Source organism: Somniosus microcephalus, chromosome 6 (genome assembly GCF_052327205.1).
Source record: "Somniosus microcephalus isolate GS21.2 chromosome 6, FLI_Smic_1.0, whole genome shotgun sequence".
Lineage (NCBI taxonomy): Eukaryota > Metazoa > Chordata > Chondrichthyes > Squaliformes > Somniosidae > Somniosus > Somniosus microcephalus.
Window position 1 is genome coordinate 202,085,384 of NC_140992.1, and position 17,690 is coordinate 202,103,073.

Sequence of the window (17,690 nt, forward strand, 5' to 3'; positions counted from 1 at the left end):
AATTTTGTTTCCAGATACATTGTGACTTTCAATTAACTCCATTCACCATAGTTCCAGTTCAAGGACAGCTGCCACGTTTCCCTGCAGTTAACTACGTCGAATGAACTTTTGAATTGATTCAAAAGTTGGCCTCAGAAAACAAGGGTGGACTTTTCCCAGCCCTGGGGAGGCCGATATGGAGGCAGGACTGCCGCGTAAATGGCAGAAGCTGGGAGCGGATACCGAACCCGTTCCCAACCCGCCTCCGTGCCATCTTCCCGGGAGGCGGGTCCCCGACTTGCGCCGGGACTCGTCTCCTCAAGGCGGGAAGAGGATTACAGCCAATTAACTGCCTGTTAACAGGTAGTTAACAGGCAGTTTTGAGGCTTATCCCCATTTTACCCCTGCAAGTGCTGGCTTCCCGACGTCTGGAATCCCCGCCAGGGTCAGCGAGGTGGGCAGTGGGTCTGCAGGGGTGAGAGGGATCGATAAGTCCACTGTGGAGGTGAGTGATGGGTGCAAGTGTGGAGAGGTAAGTATGAGAGGTGAGTGTAAAGTGTTATAAAAAGTTTACTTACCTTTGCTTCTTCCTGCAAGCTTCAACCCTTGGGGATCCGGAGGTGCCTCATCTCAATGGCAGAGATGACAGAATGGCCGCTGCATTCTCAGATGCAGCAGCCACCTGATTTCTGCTGAGGAAATAGGTTTTGGTGAGCCTTCAGTACAAGGGCTCACCAGAGAACAGAGATTGTCAGTGTTTGACAGCTACTCAAAGCTGTCAAATGCTGACAATACATCTGTCAAAACATTGTTGACAGATGAAACGTCATACGCTGTCCTCTGTCACCCACTTTCCCTTAATTGGCCTGCTAAGCCTGCAGGGCAGGCTTAACAAGGTCAATCAAGGGAAAATAGCGTGGGTTGGCCAGATGTCATTGGGGGCAGGACTGAAACCCAACAACCAGCAGTCCCGCCCCCAACGTGCCCCCATTGACAAAATCCAGCCCCAAGTTTCAGTTTGTGGCCTAATAATGGATTGGTTGGATGACGATTGGTCAATCTCAATCATCTCATCACAGCGAGGGAGGATGAACTGCAGGTTAAGTTCTTTTGGACTTCCTGTTGGCTGGCCTCAAAAGCATGATGGGGGATCAGGTCACTTTCATGCTCTCTGGTCAGCAGACATCTCCATTCGGACTAGATCCAATATGAAGTGACCTCCCCAAGACTGCTTAATGTTTTTGCCTCAGAACAGGGGTGCATCAAATCCCAGTCTTGTTGTCATAGTGACAATAGTTACTATGGACATGCCGTTTTCTTTATTTTGGGTGGGGGGAGTTTTGAGTTTAATTTCTGTTTCAAAGCCCAGAAAAGTTGGGTACATGTGAACCCAATTCCAACATTTCCAGATATTTGATGTGACTTTCAATTAATTCCATTCAGCATAGTTAGTTAAGGCAGACCTTGCTATTGACAAATTCAACATGTTCGTGTTTGCAACACTCCTTAAAGGAGACACATGCACTGCTGCTGTTAGTGGGTCTCCGCACCAGGTGAGACGACCTTTCACAGCCCTTTCAATGGGGAATGCTACAAACTTGTTTTTGATGAGGTGGGGGGATTGCTGGGGAAACTGAAATCTTTCCCCTCACTGAAACAGAAGAAAACTATTCTCCAGAAATGTTTTGCATCCACAGCCATTGTTTTGACAAACTCTGGATGACCGAAGGCGTCCTTGCACTGTTTGACCTGTTGTGTAACCCATTCATCAGCCACAATGACACTCGAGTCACGCTTCAAGAACCTAATAAATCATTTCTAAGAGAACATAAACTGATAGAGATTCCGATTGCGGTCGCATTGCTTTCTGTAACACAGTCTGCTCTGGGCTCTGTTGCTTGCATAAGGAAAATTGGACTGACTTCTGCCCACTGCTGTTAAAAACACGCGCGTTTAAAGCGACCGATCAATTTAATAGCAACAGGGGTAATGTCAGTTCCTGATCACTGGAGTCAGCTTTAAGAGCGGGCTTGGTTCCCGTTGAGAGGAATTTGTCTCACCGTGTTCGTCAATTTAAACAGGGCATTAACACCCCGGTCTCAGTGCAAGACAAGTTGGGGTTTTTGGGGTTTTCATGGGGCTCCCTTAAATACACTGATCTCCTCAAAACGTGTTGGGATATTTAACGTAATCTTAAAATGCACTTTTGTAATATATTTACAATTTGGGGTCTGTTTACTTTGAGGAGTAAATTGGATGGCAGACGGTTGTGAAGGTTTATAAGGTCAAAAGGTGATTTTAAAAAAACAAGTGAGGATATTTGCACTGTATAGACGTGCAGGAAATGCATCATGTCCTTGCTTTGGGAGGGGGATTGTAGAGCGACTGAGTATATCGAGTGCAAGCCAGCTCGGCACCACATGTAACAAGACTGATAACATCCAGGGCAGCAGTGAGCCTCCATCCAACGCCAGCTAACACTGGCGTTTACCGGCTGGAAACATGTTCCTATTGAGACAGCTCACCCCGGTGTTTTTATTCCTGGCTGGCGCCTCACTTTCCTGCGATCGTGGATCCCCAGCTTCGCCCATGGACAACACGGGGATGATCTGCAGGGTTACCAAGGAAGCGGGTTTAGTATGTAAGTTCCTTACCTTCAGGGGGAAAGAAGAATCAAAACGGTGACCTCCCCCCGATATGGCATGATCTGATTGTTTACATTGTGTCACGCGTGGTAAGGCATCGCAATAAGTTCGCCAGACTTGCAGATTAAGACTGAGTGTTATCAACGAGAAACTGAGACTGCTGTGTTTAGTATCAAAGAGTTGCTGAATTGTTATGAATTTGATTCGAGTCTGCTCAGGCTTATTTTCAATTTCTACTAGTAAGAAAGACTGTTTCCAATGGCTGAAGGATCATAACCAAAGGGCACAGATTTAAGGTGATTGGCAAAAGAACCAGAGGCCAGTGAGGACAAAACGTTTTATCCAAGGAGTGGTTAGGATTTGGAATGCACTGCCTGGTGGTGGATACAGATTCGATAGTAGCCTTCAAAAGGGAATTGGATAAATACTTGAAGGAGAAAAAATTGCAGGGATATGGGGAAAGGGTGGGGGAGTGGGACTAACTGGATTGCTCTTCAAAAAAGCTGGTGCAGATTTGATGGGCCGAATGGCCTCATTCAGTGCTGGACTATTCTACGATAGGAGTATGAAAACCCAGTCCCCTCTATGACATGGAAGTACTGTACTAATTTTACTCACTTCAGAATGTGCACTAAGTATTGTTTATTACTGAATGCTGGTTAATTTATTTTTCAATATAAAAAACAGTTTAAAATGTGATTTTTAAATATACATTGTATAATATCTATAGATATGAGGAATCCTTCTTTCAGCTATTTGTGTACAAGTTTATATTTTTAAGAGTTGTTACCCATTCCAATCCTCTTTTGTAGTGGATTAGGATTGTCAAAGGTTCTAGTTTGAGGTTTTGCTGTAAGAAATCTTTCCCTTATTATGCAGAGTGTGACACAGCACACTCTGGGATAATCATTGTAACACCCCCTTACTACTGAGTCCATTTAGTATAACCACGCCACAGTTTGGGTCGACAAGACGTTGCTGAATGTGTTTGTGATGTGCCTCAATTATTCCGAGACTCGAAGTTAGCAGAACAAAAGTAAGGCTTTTATTAACTCAGAACATAACACGTAAAATAGAGAGATGTCTTCCTTCAGGAGGCTGATGCCCGACTGAACTTAGATTACAAAGGAGCCAGGTATGGGCGGAACCCTGCACACAACCAGTTCCAGCACATTCCAATACATAATACATGAGGACTGGGGGAAGGGAAAAGACACAGAAAGCAGGCAGTTACAAGACACAGAAAACAGGCAGTGATGAATGGAATATATTTCATCACATTCACCCCTTCTATAGATTTAGTCTGTTCAGGGGTTTGATAGTCCTCTGCGACCGACGTGGCTGTTGTGGTGCTGCGGGTGTCGGCTGGGTGTCCCCGGTAGCCTCCTGGGTCTCTGCCGGGGGTGCCGCCGGGGTTGTTGAAGGGGTAGTTGGTGGGGGTGCCGTTGGTCGATGTTCTTCCGGGGGTGATGAAAGAATAGTGGGTGGGTAAGGGTTGCTGTGATCGTCGTCGCTGCTATTGCCGTGGTTGTTGTCGATGCCGGCTGGGGCGACGTCTTTTATGGACACGGTGTCCTCCCTTCCGTCGGCGTGCCGGACATATGCGTATTGGGGGTTGGCGTGGAGTAGGTGTACTGGCTCCACGAGAGGGTCCGTCTTGTGGCCCCTCACATGCCTTCGCACGAGTACCGGACCTGGGGTGGAGAGCCATGACGGCATGGATACGCCTGAGGTGGATTTCCGAGGAAAGACAAACATTCGTTCATGAGGCGTGGCATTAGTGGCCATACACAATAGCGACCGTATCGAATGGAGCACATCCGAGAGGACTTCCTGCCAGCGGGAGATAGGGAGGCCCTTGGTCCTTAGAGCTAGAGTGACTGCTTTCCACACTGTCCCGTTCTCTCGTTCCACCTGGCCGTTACCCCGGGGGTTGTAGCTGGTGGTACGGCTCGTGGCGATCCCCTTGGACAGCATGTACTGGCGTAGCTCTTCACTCATGAAGGACGCCCCCCTATCCGTGTGGATATAGCTCGGCATACCGAACAGGCAGAACAGGCTGTTGAGGCATTTAATGACCGTGGCGCTGGTCATGTCTGGGCAGGGGAAGGCGAATGGGAAACGGGAGTATTCGTCCACAATGTTCAGGAAGTAAACATTGCGGTCGACGGACGGGAGGGGGCCCTTGAAATCTAAGCTGAGCCGCTCGAAGGGCCGTGTAGCTTTGATTAAGTGGGCTCTATCTGGGCGGTAGAACCGAGGCTTGCACTCAGCGCAAGTGCGGCAGTTCCTGGTCAGAGACCGAACTTCCTCAATTGAGTAGGGTAAGTTACGGGACTTTATGAAGTGGAACAGCCGCGTGACCCCTGGGTGGCAGAGGTCGTTGTGGAGGGTCTGTAGCCGATCCTCGGTGGCGCTGGCACACATCCCTCGTGAGAGGGCGTCAGGGGATTCGTTAAGGGCCCCTGGCCGGTAAATGATGTCGTACTCGAAAGTGGAGAGCTCAATCCGCCACCTAAGAATCTTATCATTTTTAATCTTCCCCCTCTGTTTATTGTTGAACATAAACGCTACCGACCGCTGGTCGGTAAGTAGGGTGAAGCGTTTGCCGGCTAGGTAGTGGCGCCAGTGGCGCACTGCCTCCACGATGGCTTGGGCCTCCTTTTCCACGGAGGAGTGTCTGATCTCGGGGCCTTGGAGGGTCCTCGAGAAGAAAGCTACGGGCCGCCCCGCCTGGTTGAGGGTGGCCGCCAAGGCGAAGTCAGACGCATCACTTTCCACTTGAAATGGAGTGTTCTCGTCCACTGCCTGTAGCGTGGCCCGCTCAATATCCTGCTTAATGCTTTTGAAGGCGGCGTGGGCCTCAGCAGAGAGCGGAAAAGAGGATGCTTTCAAGAGGGGGCGGGCTTTGTCGGAGTAGTTGGGGACCCATTGGGAATAGTAAGAAAATAACCCCAGGCACCTTTTCAGGGCTTTGGGAGTGTTGGGCAGGGGCAGCTCCCGTAGGGGGCGCAATCGGTCGGGGTCTGGTCCGATTTCCCCATTCTCCACCACGCTGCCCAGTATGCAGAGGCGCGTGGTGTTGAAAACGCGGGTAGGCGTCTAGTAGGGTGTACCTGTTGATCGTTTGACTATAGTCCATCACCATCCGTTTCTTCTCGCTACCCCTTACCACTACCACTTGGGCGCGCCACGGGCTGTTGCTGTGTTCAATAATGCGCTCTTTCAGGAGCCTGTCTACCTCGGTCGCGATAAACCGCCTGTCCTCCCAGCTGTACCTCCTGCTTTTGGTCGCTATTGGCCGGCAGTTAGGGGTAAGGTTCGCGAATAGCGAAGGCGGCTTTACCTTCAGGGTAGCCAGACCGCACACTGTGAGGGGCGGCTGGGACCCACCGTACTTGAGCGTGATGCTTTGGTGGTTGCACTGGAAATCCAAACCCAAGATCACGCTCGCACATAGATTCTTCATGATTAATACTTTAAAATTATCATACACAGTTCCGTTAACGCACAATTGTACCGTGCAGTAACCCAGAATGGTCGATGTCTGGGTTTTATCGGCCATAGAGATGGTACCCTGAGCAGGGACCACCTTTCGGGAGAGTTGTTGTGCCAGTTCAGGGTGGATAAAACTCTCCGTGCTTCCACTGTCAATTAAGCATTTAACCCGGCACCCGTTTACCTCGATGTCCACCATTGATTTGGATAGCGGATGCGGCCTGGTCTGGTCCACTGTGACCGATGCCACTGTTGGGCCCTGATCGAGACAAGATGGCGTCCACGCTGTCTGCTCATAAGATGGCGGACCCCACGAGGTCGGGCAAGATGGCGTCCAAGATGGCCGCTCCCACGGCGCACACGCGGCGGTGGCGGGTTTTCCGGCGGTTGGTTTTCCGGCGGGGTTCCCTCTGCACGCCTTCCCGAAGTGCCCCTTCTTACCGCACTTAAAGCAGGTGGTGCCTTTCGCCGGGCACAGGTTTCTGGTGTGCTTTGGCTGCCCGCAGAAGTAGCAGTTGGGTCCTTGACGCGTCGCGGCTGTCGTAGGGCTTCTGGGGGGAGAGCTGGGCCCCGCCGGTGTCGGGCTGCCGGGCGGGGAAGATGCCTTCCAAGATGGCGGCGCCCTCGGCGCACACGTAGCGGCGTGGGCGGCGCGGGCTGAAGAGTAGGCGTCCGAGTTTCTCTGGGCCATCTCCAGGGACCGCGCGGTGTCTGCAGCCTGTTTCAGGTCCAACTCCGTTTTTTCCAGCAGTCTTTGCCGGATGTGAGTGGAGCTGAGGCCTGTGATAAAGGCATCGCGAACAAGCTCGTCGGTGTACACTGCGGCTTTTACATCTCGGCACTTACAGTCCTTGCCAAGCTTTTTCAGGATGCTTAGGAACTCCTCCACCGATTCCCCAGGTCGCTGTGCGCGAGTAGCGAGTAGATGCCTAGCATACACCTCATTCGTAGGCTGCTGGTAATGCGCCTTTAAGGTGTTGCAGGCGGCCAGGTACGTATCGGCGTCTTGGATGAGGGGGTAAACCCGGTGGCTTACCCAATTCCGTAGCATTCCGAGTCTCATCTTCGCAGTGTCCGTAGCGTCTTTGACGGCTGCGGAATTGTCCAGGAAGAATTCCATACAGTCAAACCAGTGTCCGAAGCGTGCTGATGCGTCCGGAGCATGTTGATCCAAATCCAAACGTTCGGGTTTCAGGAGTTGATCCACAGTGTTGAAAATTGAGTTAATAAAATTGATGTGCCTCAATTATTCCGAGACTCGAAGTTAGCAGAACAAAAGTAAGGCTTTTATTAACTCAGAACATAACACGTAAAATAGAGAGATGTCTTCCTTCAGGAGGCTGATGCCCGACTGAACTTAGATTACAAAGGTGCCAGGTATGGGCGGAGCCCTGCACACAACCAGTTCCAGCACATTCCAATACATAATACATGAGGACTGGGGGAAGGGAAAAGACACAGAAAGCAGGCAGTTACAAGACACAGAAAACAGGCAGTGATGGATGGAATATATTTCATCACAGTTTGAACGGGAGAATATTCAGAACAATTTAATTGAACTCGCATATTCCATGTTTTCTAGTCAACCAAGAAACCAGCGATGTAATCCAGGCAACATTCCGGCATGCTTCATTCCCTAACATAGAAGGGGAGAAATCTATTCTGTTTCTTGGCTCGGTTTCGTACATTTTAAAAAAGTAAGCATTTTGAAGTGTCTTTAAACTTTTTGTGTGCATTTGGCTGTGTGAGGACTGAATTTAGTTGCGAAGTTTAATGAATTGTTTTGTGTTTTACCCAACCTAACACCTATAATAGAGGATACCCTGCATGAATTTCTACAGCACTGAAAGCCATGATATGTTGAAACCTTAATTCATCATAGTACTTCCACTTTCAGAAGAACAAAAGGAAATCCAGAGTGAGACTGGGCCATTTGGCTATTCGTGCCCAATCTGTGCAAAGTCCATCTACAATTATCATCACACCACCTGGAAATCCCTACCTTAAGGAACACTTTGTTTCTTCCCTCCCTCCTGTGAGCGGGGTGGGGAGGTAGGGATCATGTAGTGCTGGTAATATCTCTCTACCCCTCAATTGCACTCCTTATATTGATTCAGTGCTCTTTTAAAGGTACCAATTCACTTCAGATCAAGCACCATTTTGGGAGTCTGTTCCATTGCTGTATGTGTGGGATTGGAAATTTCTCATCTTACAATTTGGGTTTTCTCTCTGCACTCTTCGTGCTCATTGCAAAAAACAGCTTCCCAGCTTCCATAACTTTGGTCTGCTCCTCCTATGAACAAAATTTAAACTTATGCGTGAAGTAACTGGGCTAACATACCTCAGAGTGAATCTACCCTTGTACCACTGGGGTATAGGCTGGAAGTAGTTCAGGATGCCCACCGAGAAATCCTGACCTCTCCAATTGATGGACAAACACTATGCTGACAGACCATTATTTAGGCCAAAGTAACAAATTATATTTTTGTAAGATGTGCATTTATAGAGAAGCAAAATAAATCAGCAGATAAACAGCAATACTCTATTTAACATCCATCAATTTTGAAATTATTATGGTTGCAGTTCCTTTTCAGAGCGTACATGTCCTCAGGAAGTCCTAAACACTGCGCAGTCACCGTGGAATTATAGGCATTGTTGTTTTCTAGGCAAACATGGCAGCTAATTTGTGCACAGAAAAGTCCCCAAAGCGGCAATGAGACGAATGACCAATTAATTCGTTTTTTGTTGGTATTGCTTGATGTTGGACAGGTGAACACCACTGCTCCTCAAATATTCCCCGAGGACCTGAGAGGGCAGACGGGTTTAATTTCCACAAATGCAGTAATCTCTCCACTACTTAAACTGCCCATGTTTAAATCGGCCAAAAAGCATCAACCAGTTTCCATTTCCATTATAGTCAATTACAAAGTTGCCACTGACAGTGTATTAAGCTCACCAGATATTTTGGGCCAAAATGAGTTCGTACCTTATTGAGGTGCCATTACCTTGTACAGTATACTTAATCACCTCTAACTGGTGTCGGGTTACAGCTTGTATTGCTCAGCACGGACAACAGTAACAACGTAAATAGCACGTTAGGTACAAGTATGACCGCCACCGCCTATCCTTACAACTGTACTTCGCTTATTTATATTTCAGCTTTCTCCCTACACCTACCTAAGGAATATTCTAAAATATCCAAAATCATTACGTACTTCTACAAAGCAATAGTTGATCAATTATTTCTTCTATACATAGTTATCGACATTTTAGCATTAAATTTATTTCAGTTCTTTCTTCTGAACATCACGAGTGTTGCAGATGGAGGGGATAAACCATACAAGCCACACGGCAGAAAAAAATCACGTTAGCAGCAACGCGCCCGCTTTAAGCAATGGGGACGGTACTCCCTCAGTGCTGCATGGAAGTGCCAGCCTAGATTATGTGCCAAAGACTGGGAGTGGGCCTTGAACTCACGACCTTCTGACTCCGAAGTAAGAGCGCCACTGAGCCAAAGTTGACCCAGCTAAATGATACAGTTGGTTTTCTAAACACTTTAATTTGCACCAACTTTTGACTGCACTGGAGTGACCATTGGTGGCGATTGAATGTGTTCTGAATTGGCCACTCATAACTGAGGCATAAATTGTGCATGGATGCAAATTGCTCCAATCTCATTTAGAAATACATCTCTGGCTGTTCCCTAAAAAAACCACAGGAGTTTGTATGTACTGTTGTCAGTTAAACTATGGCTGTTTACAAAAGGATATTTCTCTGTTTTTTGAGTTTGCAGATAAACAATATGTCTGTGGGAAATAGTGACGTAGACCTCAATGATGAAAAAGGAATCCTAATCTCTATCCAGAATGTGGCCGCCGCCTTCCAGGGAACCATGAACTATGCTTACTCCAACTGGCTGCAAGTATTCACTTTTAATTAAGCAATCTTTGTGTTTGTATTTTTAACAAGACAAAAATAAATATATGGTTTGCTGCAGAGTAATTGGATATTGTTGATGTGTATGATTTCCTCTCTGCCCCTCTCTCCTCCACCCCCATGATGAGGCCTGAGGTGAGTTGCTTCCTCACAGGGTGAGACGGCAAGTCAATCTGTATTGCTTTCACAAACCCACTTTAGTCATCAGTTCTAGAGCGGAATGAGAGAGCTTCGAGATGAGAGCGGTCAAAGAACAAGTCTGCCCTCTTAGTCAAGGGTTCCGGGCTATGGGAAAGGGGTAAGGTAATACTAGAAAACAGCATAAAAAGATGGAGTTAAAACTTTTGCTTGGGGTGGTGGAAGAATTGTGTATTATTTCCTTAACGGTGGCCAGTGATGCATTTCAATGTGAATTATGTTCTTATATTGTGTGTACATAGATCAGTGAAAGAGAGCTGTCAAGCACTTGTACGTAAGGATAAAATCCTTCTAAAGGGGTGGACATCTTTCTAAAGGGAGGTGGAGTAAACAAAAAGAGAAAACTGCCTATTGAGCAGGTTGTAGAAACTAACCACACCTCTGCAATATAACAAATTACGCACCATGGTGCATGTAGTGTCATGAATAGTGACTGTTCCAATGGATTCAGAGATGTGTGAGCAGGCAGGTGGTAAGATGTTAAAGATGTCAGCTATTAGAAAGAGGTTATGGTAGATCAGTGATCACTGCCATGTTGGATAACTCTGAATTAACTCCCTTTATGACTGCTGGTATTTATCTTTGTAGATAAAAGCTATAACTTATTAAATACTTATTTCGAGCAGGTATCTGATCGTCCAATCCCTTCATAAATGTCAAAAAGTTACAAAGAATTCTGGCTAATGTAATTCCTGGCTTTCAAATATTTGTTATTTAGCCTGTTGCTATTATTGGAGGTCCTGGCTTGGAGTGGTTACCGAGCACAGCAGGATAAGGGGATTGAATTAATGCATAGTTGAAATGATAAGGTTATAGTCACTAACCCAGGGTTCTCTTATGCAGGCAGGCTCAGCAGCAACGCTTCAGTGATGTCCCAAAAGTTTGATTAGTATTCACTGTATGAAAACTTATGAACAGGGAGCTTGTTAAAGCTGCCATTATAATTCCATTTTTTAATGGTGTTCCTATTGTAAAAATTTAAATGGACACAATGGTTGTGTCCATTTTTAGGCGTGAGACGGGCACAGCGAAGACCAATTTAGCAGTGGGCGGCTCACACCCAACCTGCACATGCGTTCAGGTCACTGCTAAATTCATCAGAGCCATTGTTCAGGCGGCCCTAGCGGCCACCTGAAATAGGCATTAGGCCCCTTATTTACATAACGCCTGTTTTAGGTCCCTGGTTTGGCGCACGCTGTGAGCTCGCCGCCGGATATGGACCCGAAAAACAGCCCATAACCAATTTCTACCCCTCCGTCTTTAAACCCTTAGCTTTAGTAAGTATTTTTAATCAGTTACTCTTAATCATAATGAGTAAAAAAAAATTTACTGATTTGTGCACAGCCTTTTTTTACATTGAGAAACCCAGATCAAATCAAATCAAAATCAAATCAACTTTTATTGTCATTGTTAGTGCACAAGTGCAGTACAACGAAATGTAGGCTTGCGGCTCCCGAGAGTGTACAATTTGGATTAGGACACTTAAACATTTCAACATACATTTGTACATATATATTAGCATAAATATGACCATAATAAAGTGCATCGGCAGATGTGCAGGCTTTAGTGTTTATTTGTGGAGTTCAGTAGGATGACAGCCCTGGGAAAGAAGCTGTTCCTAAATCTGGTTGTACGGGTGCGAATGCATCTGTAGCGTCTTCCAGATGGTAGGAGGGCGAACAGACTGTGGCTGGGGTGGGTAGGGTCTTTGATGATGGACCGTGCCCTCCGTAGGCAGCGTTTCTGATATATATGTTCTATGGTCGGTAGCCGGGTGCCGGTAATGCGTTGGGCAGTTTTGACTACCCGCTGCAGGGCTTTCCGGTCATGGGAGCTACAGCTGCCGTACCATACCGTGATACAGTTTGTCAGGATGCTCTCTATAGTGCAGCGGTAGAAGTTAGAGAGGATCGGGGGTGACAGATTACATCCCTTCAGCCTCCTCAAGAAATATAGGCGCTGCTGGGCCTTCTTCACCAGAGAGGAGGTGTTGAGGGACCAGGAGAGGTCTTCCGTGATGTGGACTCCGAGGAACTTAAAGCTGGCCACCCTTTCCACCTCCGCCCCATTGATGTGGATGGGGGTGTGACTTCCGCCTTTGGACTTCCTGAAGTCCACGATTATTTCCTTTGTTTTCTTGGTGTTAAGGGCCAGGTTGTTGTCGGCGCACCACTTCACGAGATGCTGGACCCCCTCCCTGTAGGCTGACTCATCGTTGTTGGTGATCTGGCCTACTACCGTGGTGTCATCTGCAAACTTGATGATGGTGTTGGAACCATTAACAGCCACACAGTCGTGGGTGAAGAGGGAGTAGAGGAGGGGGCTCAGCACACATCCTTGTGGGGCCCCCATGTTCAGGGTCAGGGGGGGGGAGGTGTGGTTACCTAATTTGACAGACTGGGGTCTGTTTGTTAGGAAGTCCAGGGTCCAGTTGCAGAGGGAAGTGTTCAGGCCAAGAGTTTGGAGTTTGGTGGCCAGCTTGTTGGGGACGATAGTGTTGAATGCTGAGCTGTAGTCTATAAACAACATTCTGATGTAGGTCTCCTTACCATCTAGGTGATTCAGTGCCGAGTGAAGAGCAGTTGTGATTGCATCCTCCGTTGATCTGTTTGCCCGATAGGCAAACTGGTGTTGGTCAAGGGAGGCAGGAACACTGGCTTTGATGTGGGCTAAGACCAGTCTCTCGAAACACTTCATTATGATGGGTGTGAGTGCGACAGGTCGATAGTCATTCAGACACGTCACAGCCGCTTGTTTAGGCACAGGAATGATGGTGGCGGTCTTGAAGCATGTAGGGACTACTGCCTGGGCCAATGACAGGTTGAAGATGGCGGTGAAGACATCAGCCAGCTGATCAGCACATTCCTTGAGTACCCGTCCAGGGATGCTATCCGGTCCAGTAGCCTTTCGTGTGTTCACTCTGCGTAGAGCGCCCCTTACGTCGGAGGTCGACAGAGTGAGCACCTGGTCTTCCGGGGGTGGCAAGGCTTTGGTAGCCGGCTCCTTGTTGTCCCTGTCGAAGCGAGCGTAGAAGTTGTTAAGCTCCTCCGGAAGGGAGGCGTCACTGACCGGGGGACTGGTGTTTTTGCCCTTGTAGTCAGTGATGGACTGGATGCCTTGCCACATTCGCCGGGGGTCCGAATTGTTGCGGAAGTGATCCTCTATCCGCAGTGTCTGTTTCCATTTGGCAGTCCTGATACCCTTTTTTAGGTTGGTCCTAGCTGCTCTGTAAGCCGCCGCGTCGCCAGATTTAAATGCTGCGTCGCATTGAGGAGAGAAGACAAGGTAATGCAAGAAAGTGATGGTTAGACAATACAAAGCTTGGGTTTCAACAGCTTGTAGATTTTTAGGAAGGTGGGAAGAGGTAAGGAGTTTCACAACTTGCATGCTTTTGAAGAAAAGTTGGTGTAAATGAGTCTGCCCTGTCCTGATGGGTGTCTGAATGCTAAAGGTTCTGGCACGCTGCGTTTAGGGGTGAATTTTGTGTGACAGTTTGTGCAGTGGGATTGCAGCCACCAGAGTCCTGACTATTGGAATGTGACTCTGTCGAATTGTGATTGGATATACCCCAGTCTACTTCAATTATTTTGTTTTCTTAGGTTAAATCTAAATCATTCACTGGATTTTGAAGTTGTGTCCCAGATTGATCTTAATCTTGCTCTAACTTTAGGTGAGTGTGATATTTAACATTTTATAAAATAACAGGCCAGACTCTGTTGTATAATTCATTGCCAAATGTCAATTCTTTTTAATTTTGAAATGAATGAGTTTTGCTTTCTAACTAACCCTTCTCCACGTCGATGTGCAATTTCAACTCTGTGTTTGAGTGTTTTTTTAAAGGGAGATGCACACCTTATTTAGTGCTTTTAATTAATTCTCATGTACCCTCATACTCCCAGGCGCTAAAAATCCTCTTTTTTTAACCACTCCCACCGTAGTGAGTCAGAAATGAGGCTAGGACCCGGTATAATGTTGGAGCTCAGCAGGACTTGGGCCACTTGAGTTTTGAATTAGCTGAGGTTTGTGATGGGTGGAGGTGAGGAAGCCATGTGAAGAGAGTATCAAAGGAGCCACTGTGAACAATGTGGAAAAGAGCAACTGCGACCAATCCTTTTAACCAGCTGGTGCTCCAGTGAGAGGAGGAATTCTCAGTGGTCAGGTAGTGAGTCTGCAACTATTTTGTTTCTTGTAGCGGCTACTCCATACGGAGAATGTGTCCATTTTTCCCCCCCCCCCGATGATGGTTTGCTCTTGACAATCTTTATACCGTGGCTGGGCATGAGTCACGTAATTGACAACGATTGGTAGATCGTTTGTATGCAAACATTGTGGGGGTAATTTTAAACCCCAATAACGCATGGGTTTGGTTCAGGTGGAAGGTTAAAATACCAGAAACCCGCCTCAAACCCTCCCACTTCCGGTTTTAACAGAGACGAGCAACCAATCCACTCTCGGGAGGCAGGTTGCTCACTTAAATATTATAATGAGGCTGCGTGCCTTCATTTTAACAGTGAATCCATTTTTAACCGCAACCCGTCGGGTTTCTGTGGCCTCAGGAAACCGGCAGGTGAAAGGAGACGAGAACGGCTGAATCCATGAGGTAAGTGTCTTTACAGCACTGCTTGTGGGCCAGGAGGCGCAGGAGTGTTTCCTCCAGGCCTGACAACCTAACACATAAATCACCCCACAGCCACCCGCCCCCTCCCCTGCGATCTGTCTGCTCCGCACCCCCCCCCCCCCACCATCAACCCCACCCCAGCGATCGGACACCCCCAGACCACCATCTGCCCACCCCCCACAATATTCTCTGTTTAAAAACTGCAGGCCTTCGGGAAACCCAGAAGATGCCTTCACCTCCCGCACGGAACATGGCTTGGAGGTAAGATCAGGGCCAGTGATTCTGAATAACCTGGAGACACTTTTGTCTGTGTGCAAGGAGTCCTGATGTCAGCACAGTGTGTCAGAAACTTTATCAGAAAGACTTTTGCATCCAATTAAAAAAAAACTGTGAGGTCCTACTTTTTGGACGTCTTGTCAAGAACTGCATCAATCTGGATTTACAGCCGATAAAATGATTAACTATATCCCAGCTGGATCCTGTATAACTCTTGACACAACATCATACCTGAACTTTTGTTTCCTTACAGCCTGTGACAAAGGGCGAATCACTGTAACTGTCACCGATTGTCTGCTGAACTTTGATAAGTTAACGCTGCAACTACGAAGACACGGAGAGTAAGTCAAAGCTTCTGTTCCAATGGAAAGATCTGTGTTTTTTGATAATCTCTCAAAAATACACAGCATCCATGACATTGCCATTGAGATGCAAAGTATTGAGACTTTCTTTGCTCTGTTACTCACTAACATTTAATCAAATCCGCAATCCTAAGGAATGCTTGCAAGTATCTGCTACACCTACAATACCCCACGTGATGAGGGTCTAGTTTCAACTGTGCCACCCTGTTCAGTTTGTACATGGAGGCCAAGCAAAGGGGTTGGAATAGAAATGCCATACCTGTTGGTTCTATTAAAATGACATGAGCTGTAGCTGGGCCCTATGGTTGTAACAGACCCATTTCACTTGCTCTGTGGGTGGTGGGACAGCACCCTTCCTTATAACATAACATTCCTTTGCTTTCTCACAAAAAAGCACCGAGTGCCAGTTCCAGCAACACTCCACAGCCAGTGATGGAGCTCAGACATAATGGGAGCAATTTTAACCTAAGCCGCACGTCGGGAAACTGATGGGATTGGGTTCAACGCTGGTTTTACAGATCGTCCGATTTTACTCTCCATGGTTGGTGTTTAAAACTGGCATTCCACCTGATCCCATGGCTTTCCTTCCAGTGAGTTAGGTTAGATCCCCAATGATCCACTACTCTACTGAGGTCTGCAGGTGAAGGGGAGGTAGACAACGAGTGGCCCCCAGCACATCATATAAGTACCACTATTGTGATCAATTTTAACTGCCTGTTTTTTTAAGGGAGTTCTGTTTGCAGTTCAAAAGATTTGTCAAACACTTTTGTGTGAAAATGTTGTCCCTCTAACTGCAGTAAAAATAATGCAGAATGAATCTGTTGGCCGAGGACATTCTGCCTTTGGGGGTGAATTTTAGTACGGAGGTACATTTTTGCTGTTTTGACATCTGGGGTCGAGTTTTCATTTGTTCCTGTTAGTTATATCAGCGCAATCTGGGCGGAATTGGCCGAATCAACGCAAAAGGTCACGGAATTTAAAACGTAAGTGAGTTACACCCAAAACAACTTGCACTCGTGTTTTCTGCGATCTTTTACGTTTGTTCCAAAATCAGTTCATCCGAAGCAGGCCCTGCCCACAAACTGGCCACGTGTCCAGGTGGAAATTGCGAGATTCCACCAACTGCGCTGGTTCGGGAAGGCTCTTCAAATTGCACTCATTTCATTAGGCGCACAGGGCCTAGTAGGCACACTTTAAAGGCTTTTTCATATCAAAAAATATTGAATTTACTAAGAGACTAAACCAATGAAACTATTATATGGTTCAGGATAGTTTTTTTAAGTCATTTTCAGTGTTTAAATCATGTTCCTCACAGACGGAGGACTGGAGACCCTTATTAAAAATGTTTATTTTTGCTGATAAACCCATATTTAGCTGTATTAATAAAATTGCATCGGTTTACCACTCTTAAACACATCAAGGAATACTTCTTAATGGAAAGAAAAAAAGGGAAACAACTACGTTCTATTACGCTGCCCAAATACGCTGGTTTATGGAAGATTTTATGTTTGTGATTATGCAAATAAATTTGAGTGGAAGCTTGAGTGTAACCAAATCAATGCAATTTCAAGTGCATTTTGAGTGCAATTTCCCGATTGCGCCCAAAGCGGAAACTCTACTCCCTAAAGGGTTTGCTTTAGAATCATAGAAGCATGGAATCTTACAGCACAGAAGGAGGCCATTCGGCCCATCGTGCCTGTGCCGGCTCTTTGAAAGAACGACCCAGTTAGCCCCACACACCTGCTCTTTCCCCATAGCCCTGCAGAGTTTTCCTTTTCAAATATTTTATGGGGAATTGAAAATTTTCCTTCTCAATTCCCTTTTGAAAGTTATTATTGAATCTGCTTCCACCGCCCTTTCAGGCAGTGCATTCCAGATCACAACTACCTGTGCAAAATAATGTTTTCCACATGCCGCACCTGGTTCTTTAGCCAATTACCTTAAATCAGTTTCCTGTGGTTACCGACCTGTAATTCATTCTGTTTGCATTGCCGTGTGCTCTGGATTGCCTTTAAACTGCCTTAAGTTTTATTATTAAAAAAGAGCAGTGTGCATTACGCACTGTTACTGAAAATCCGGGACTACCGATCTGCCAGTCGGGAATGGAACCAAACAGCTGCCCGAGGATCCAGTGATATTGCAGGCCCATTAAAATCATCTTGTGTTAAAATATATTAC

At 46.7% G+C, this 17,690-nt stretch overlaps 1 protein-coding gene across 1 annotated transcript in view; it reads left to right on the forward strand.

Moving 5' to 3' along the window:
• The first annotated feature begins 2,354 nt into the window (after nucleotides 1-2,354).
• The window catches only part of cetp (cholesteryl ester transfer protein, plasma), an 82,731-nt gene continuing 67,395 nt past the window's right edge, over nucleotides 2,355-17,690 (forward strand). Inside the window, exons 1-5 of the mRNA XM_085991230.1 lie at nucleotides 2,355-2,620; nucleotides 7,705-7,819; nucleotides 9,909-10,040; nucleotides 13,856-13,926; nucleotides 15,404-15,491. Coding sequence (XP_085847356.1) covers nucleotides 2,482-2,620; nucleotides 7,705-7,819; nucleotides 9,909-10,040; nucleotides 13,856-13,926; nucleotides 15,404-15,491 — 545 coding nt within the window. The 5' untranslated portion in view covers nucleotides 2,355-2,481. The remainder of the gene's footprint in view (nucleotides 2,621-7,704; nucleotides 7,820-9,908; nucleotides 10,041-13,855; nucleotides 13,927-15,403; nucleotides 15,492-17,690) is intronic.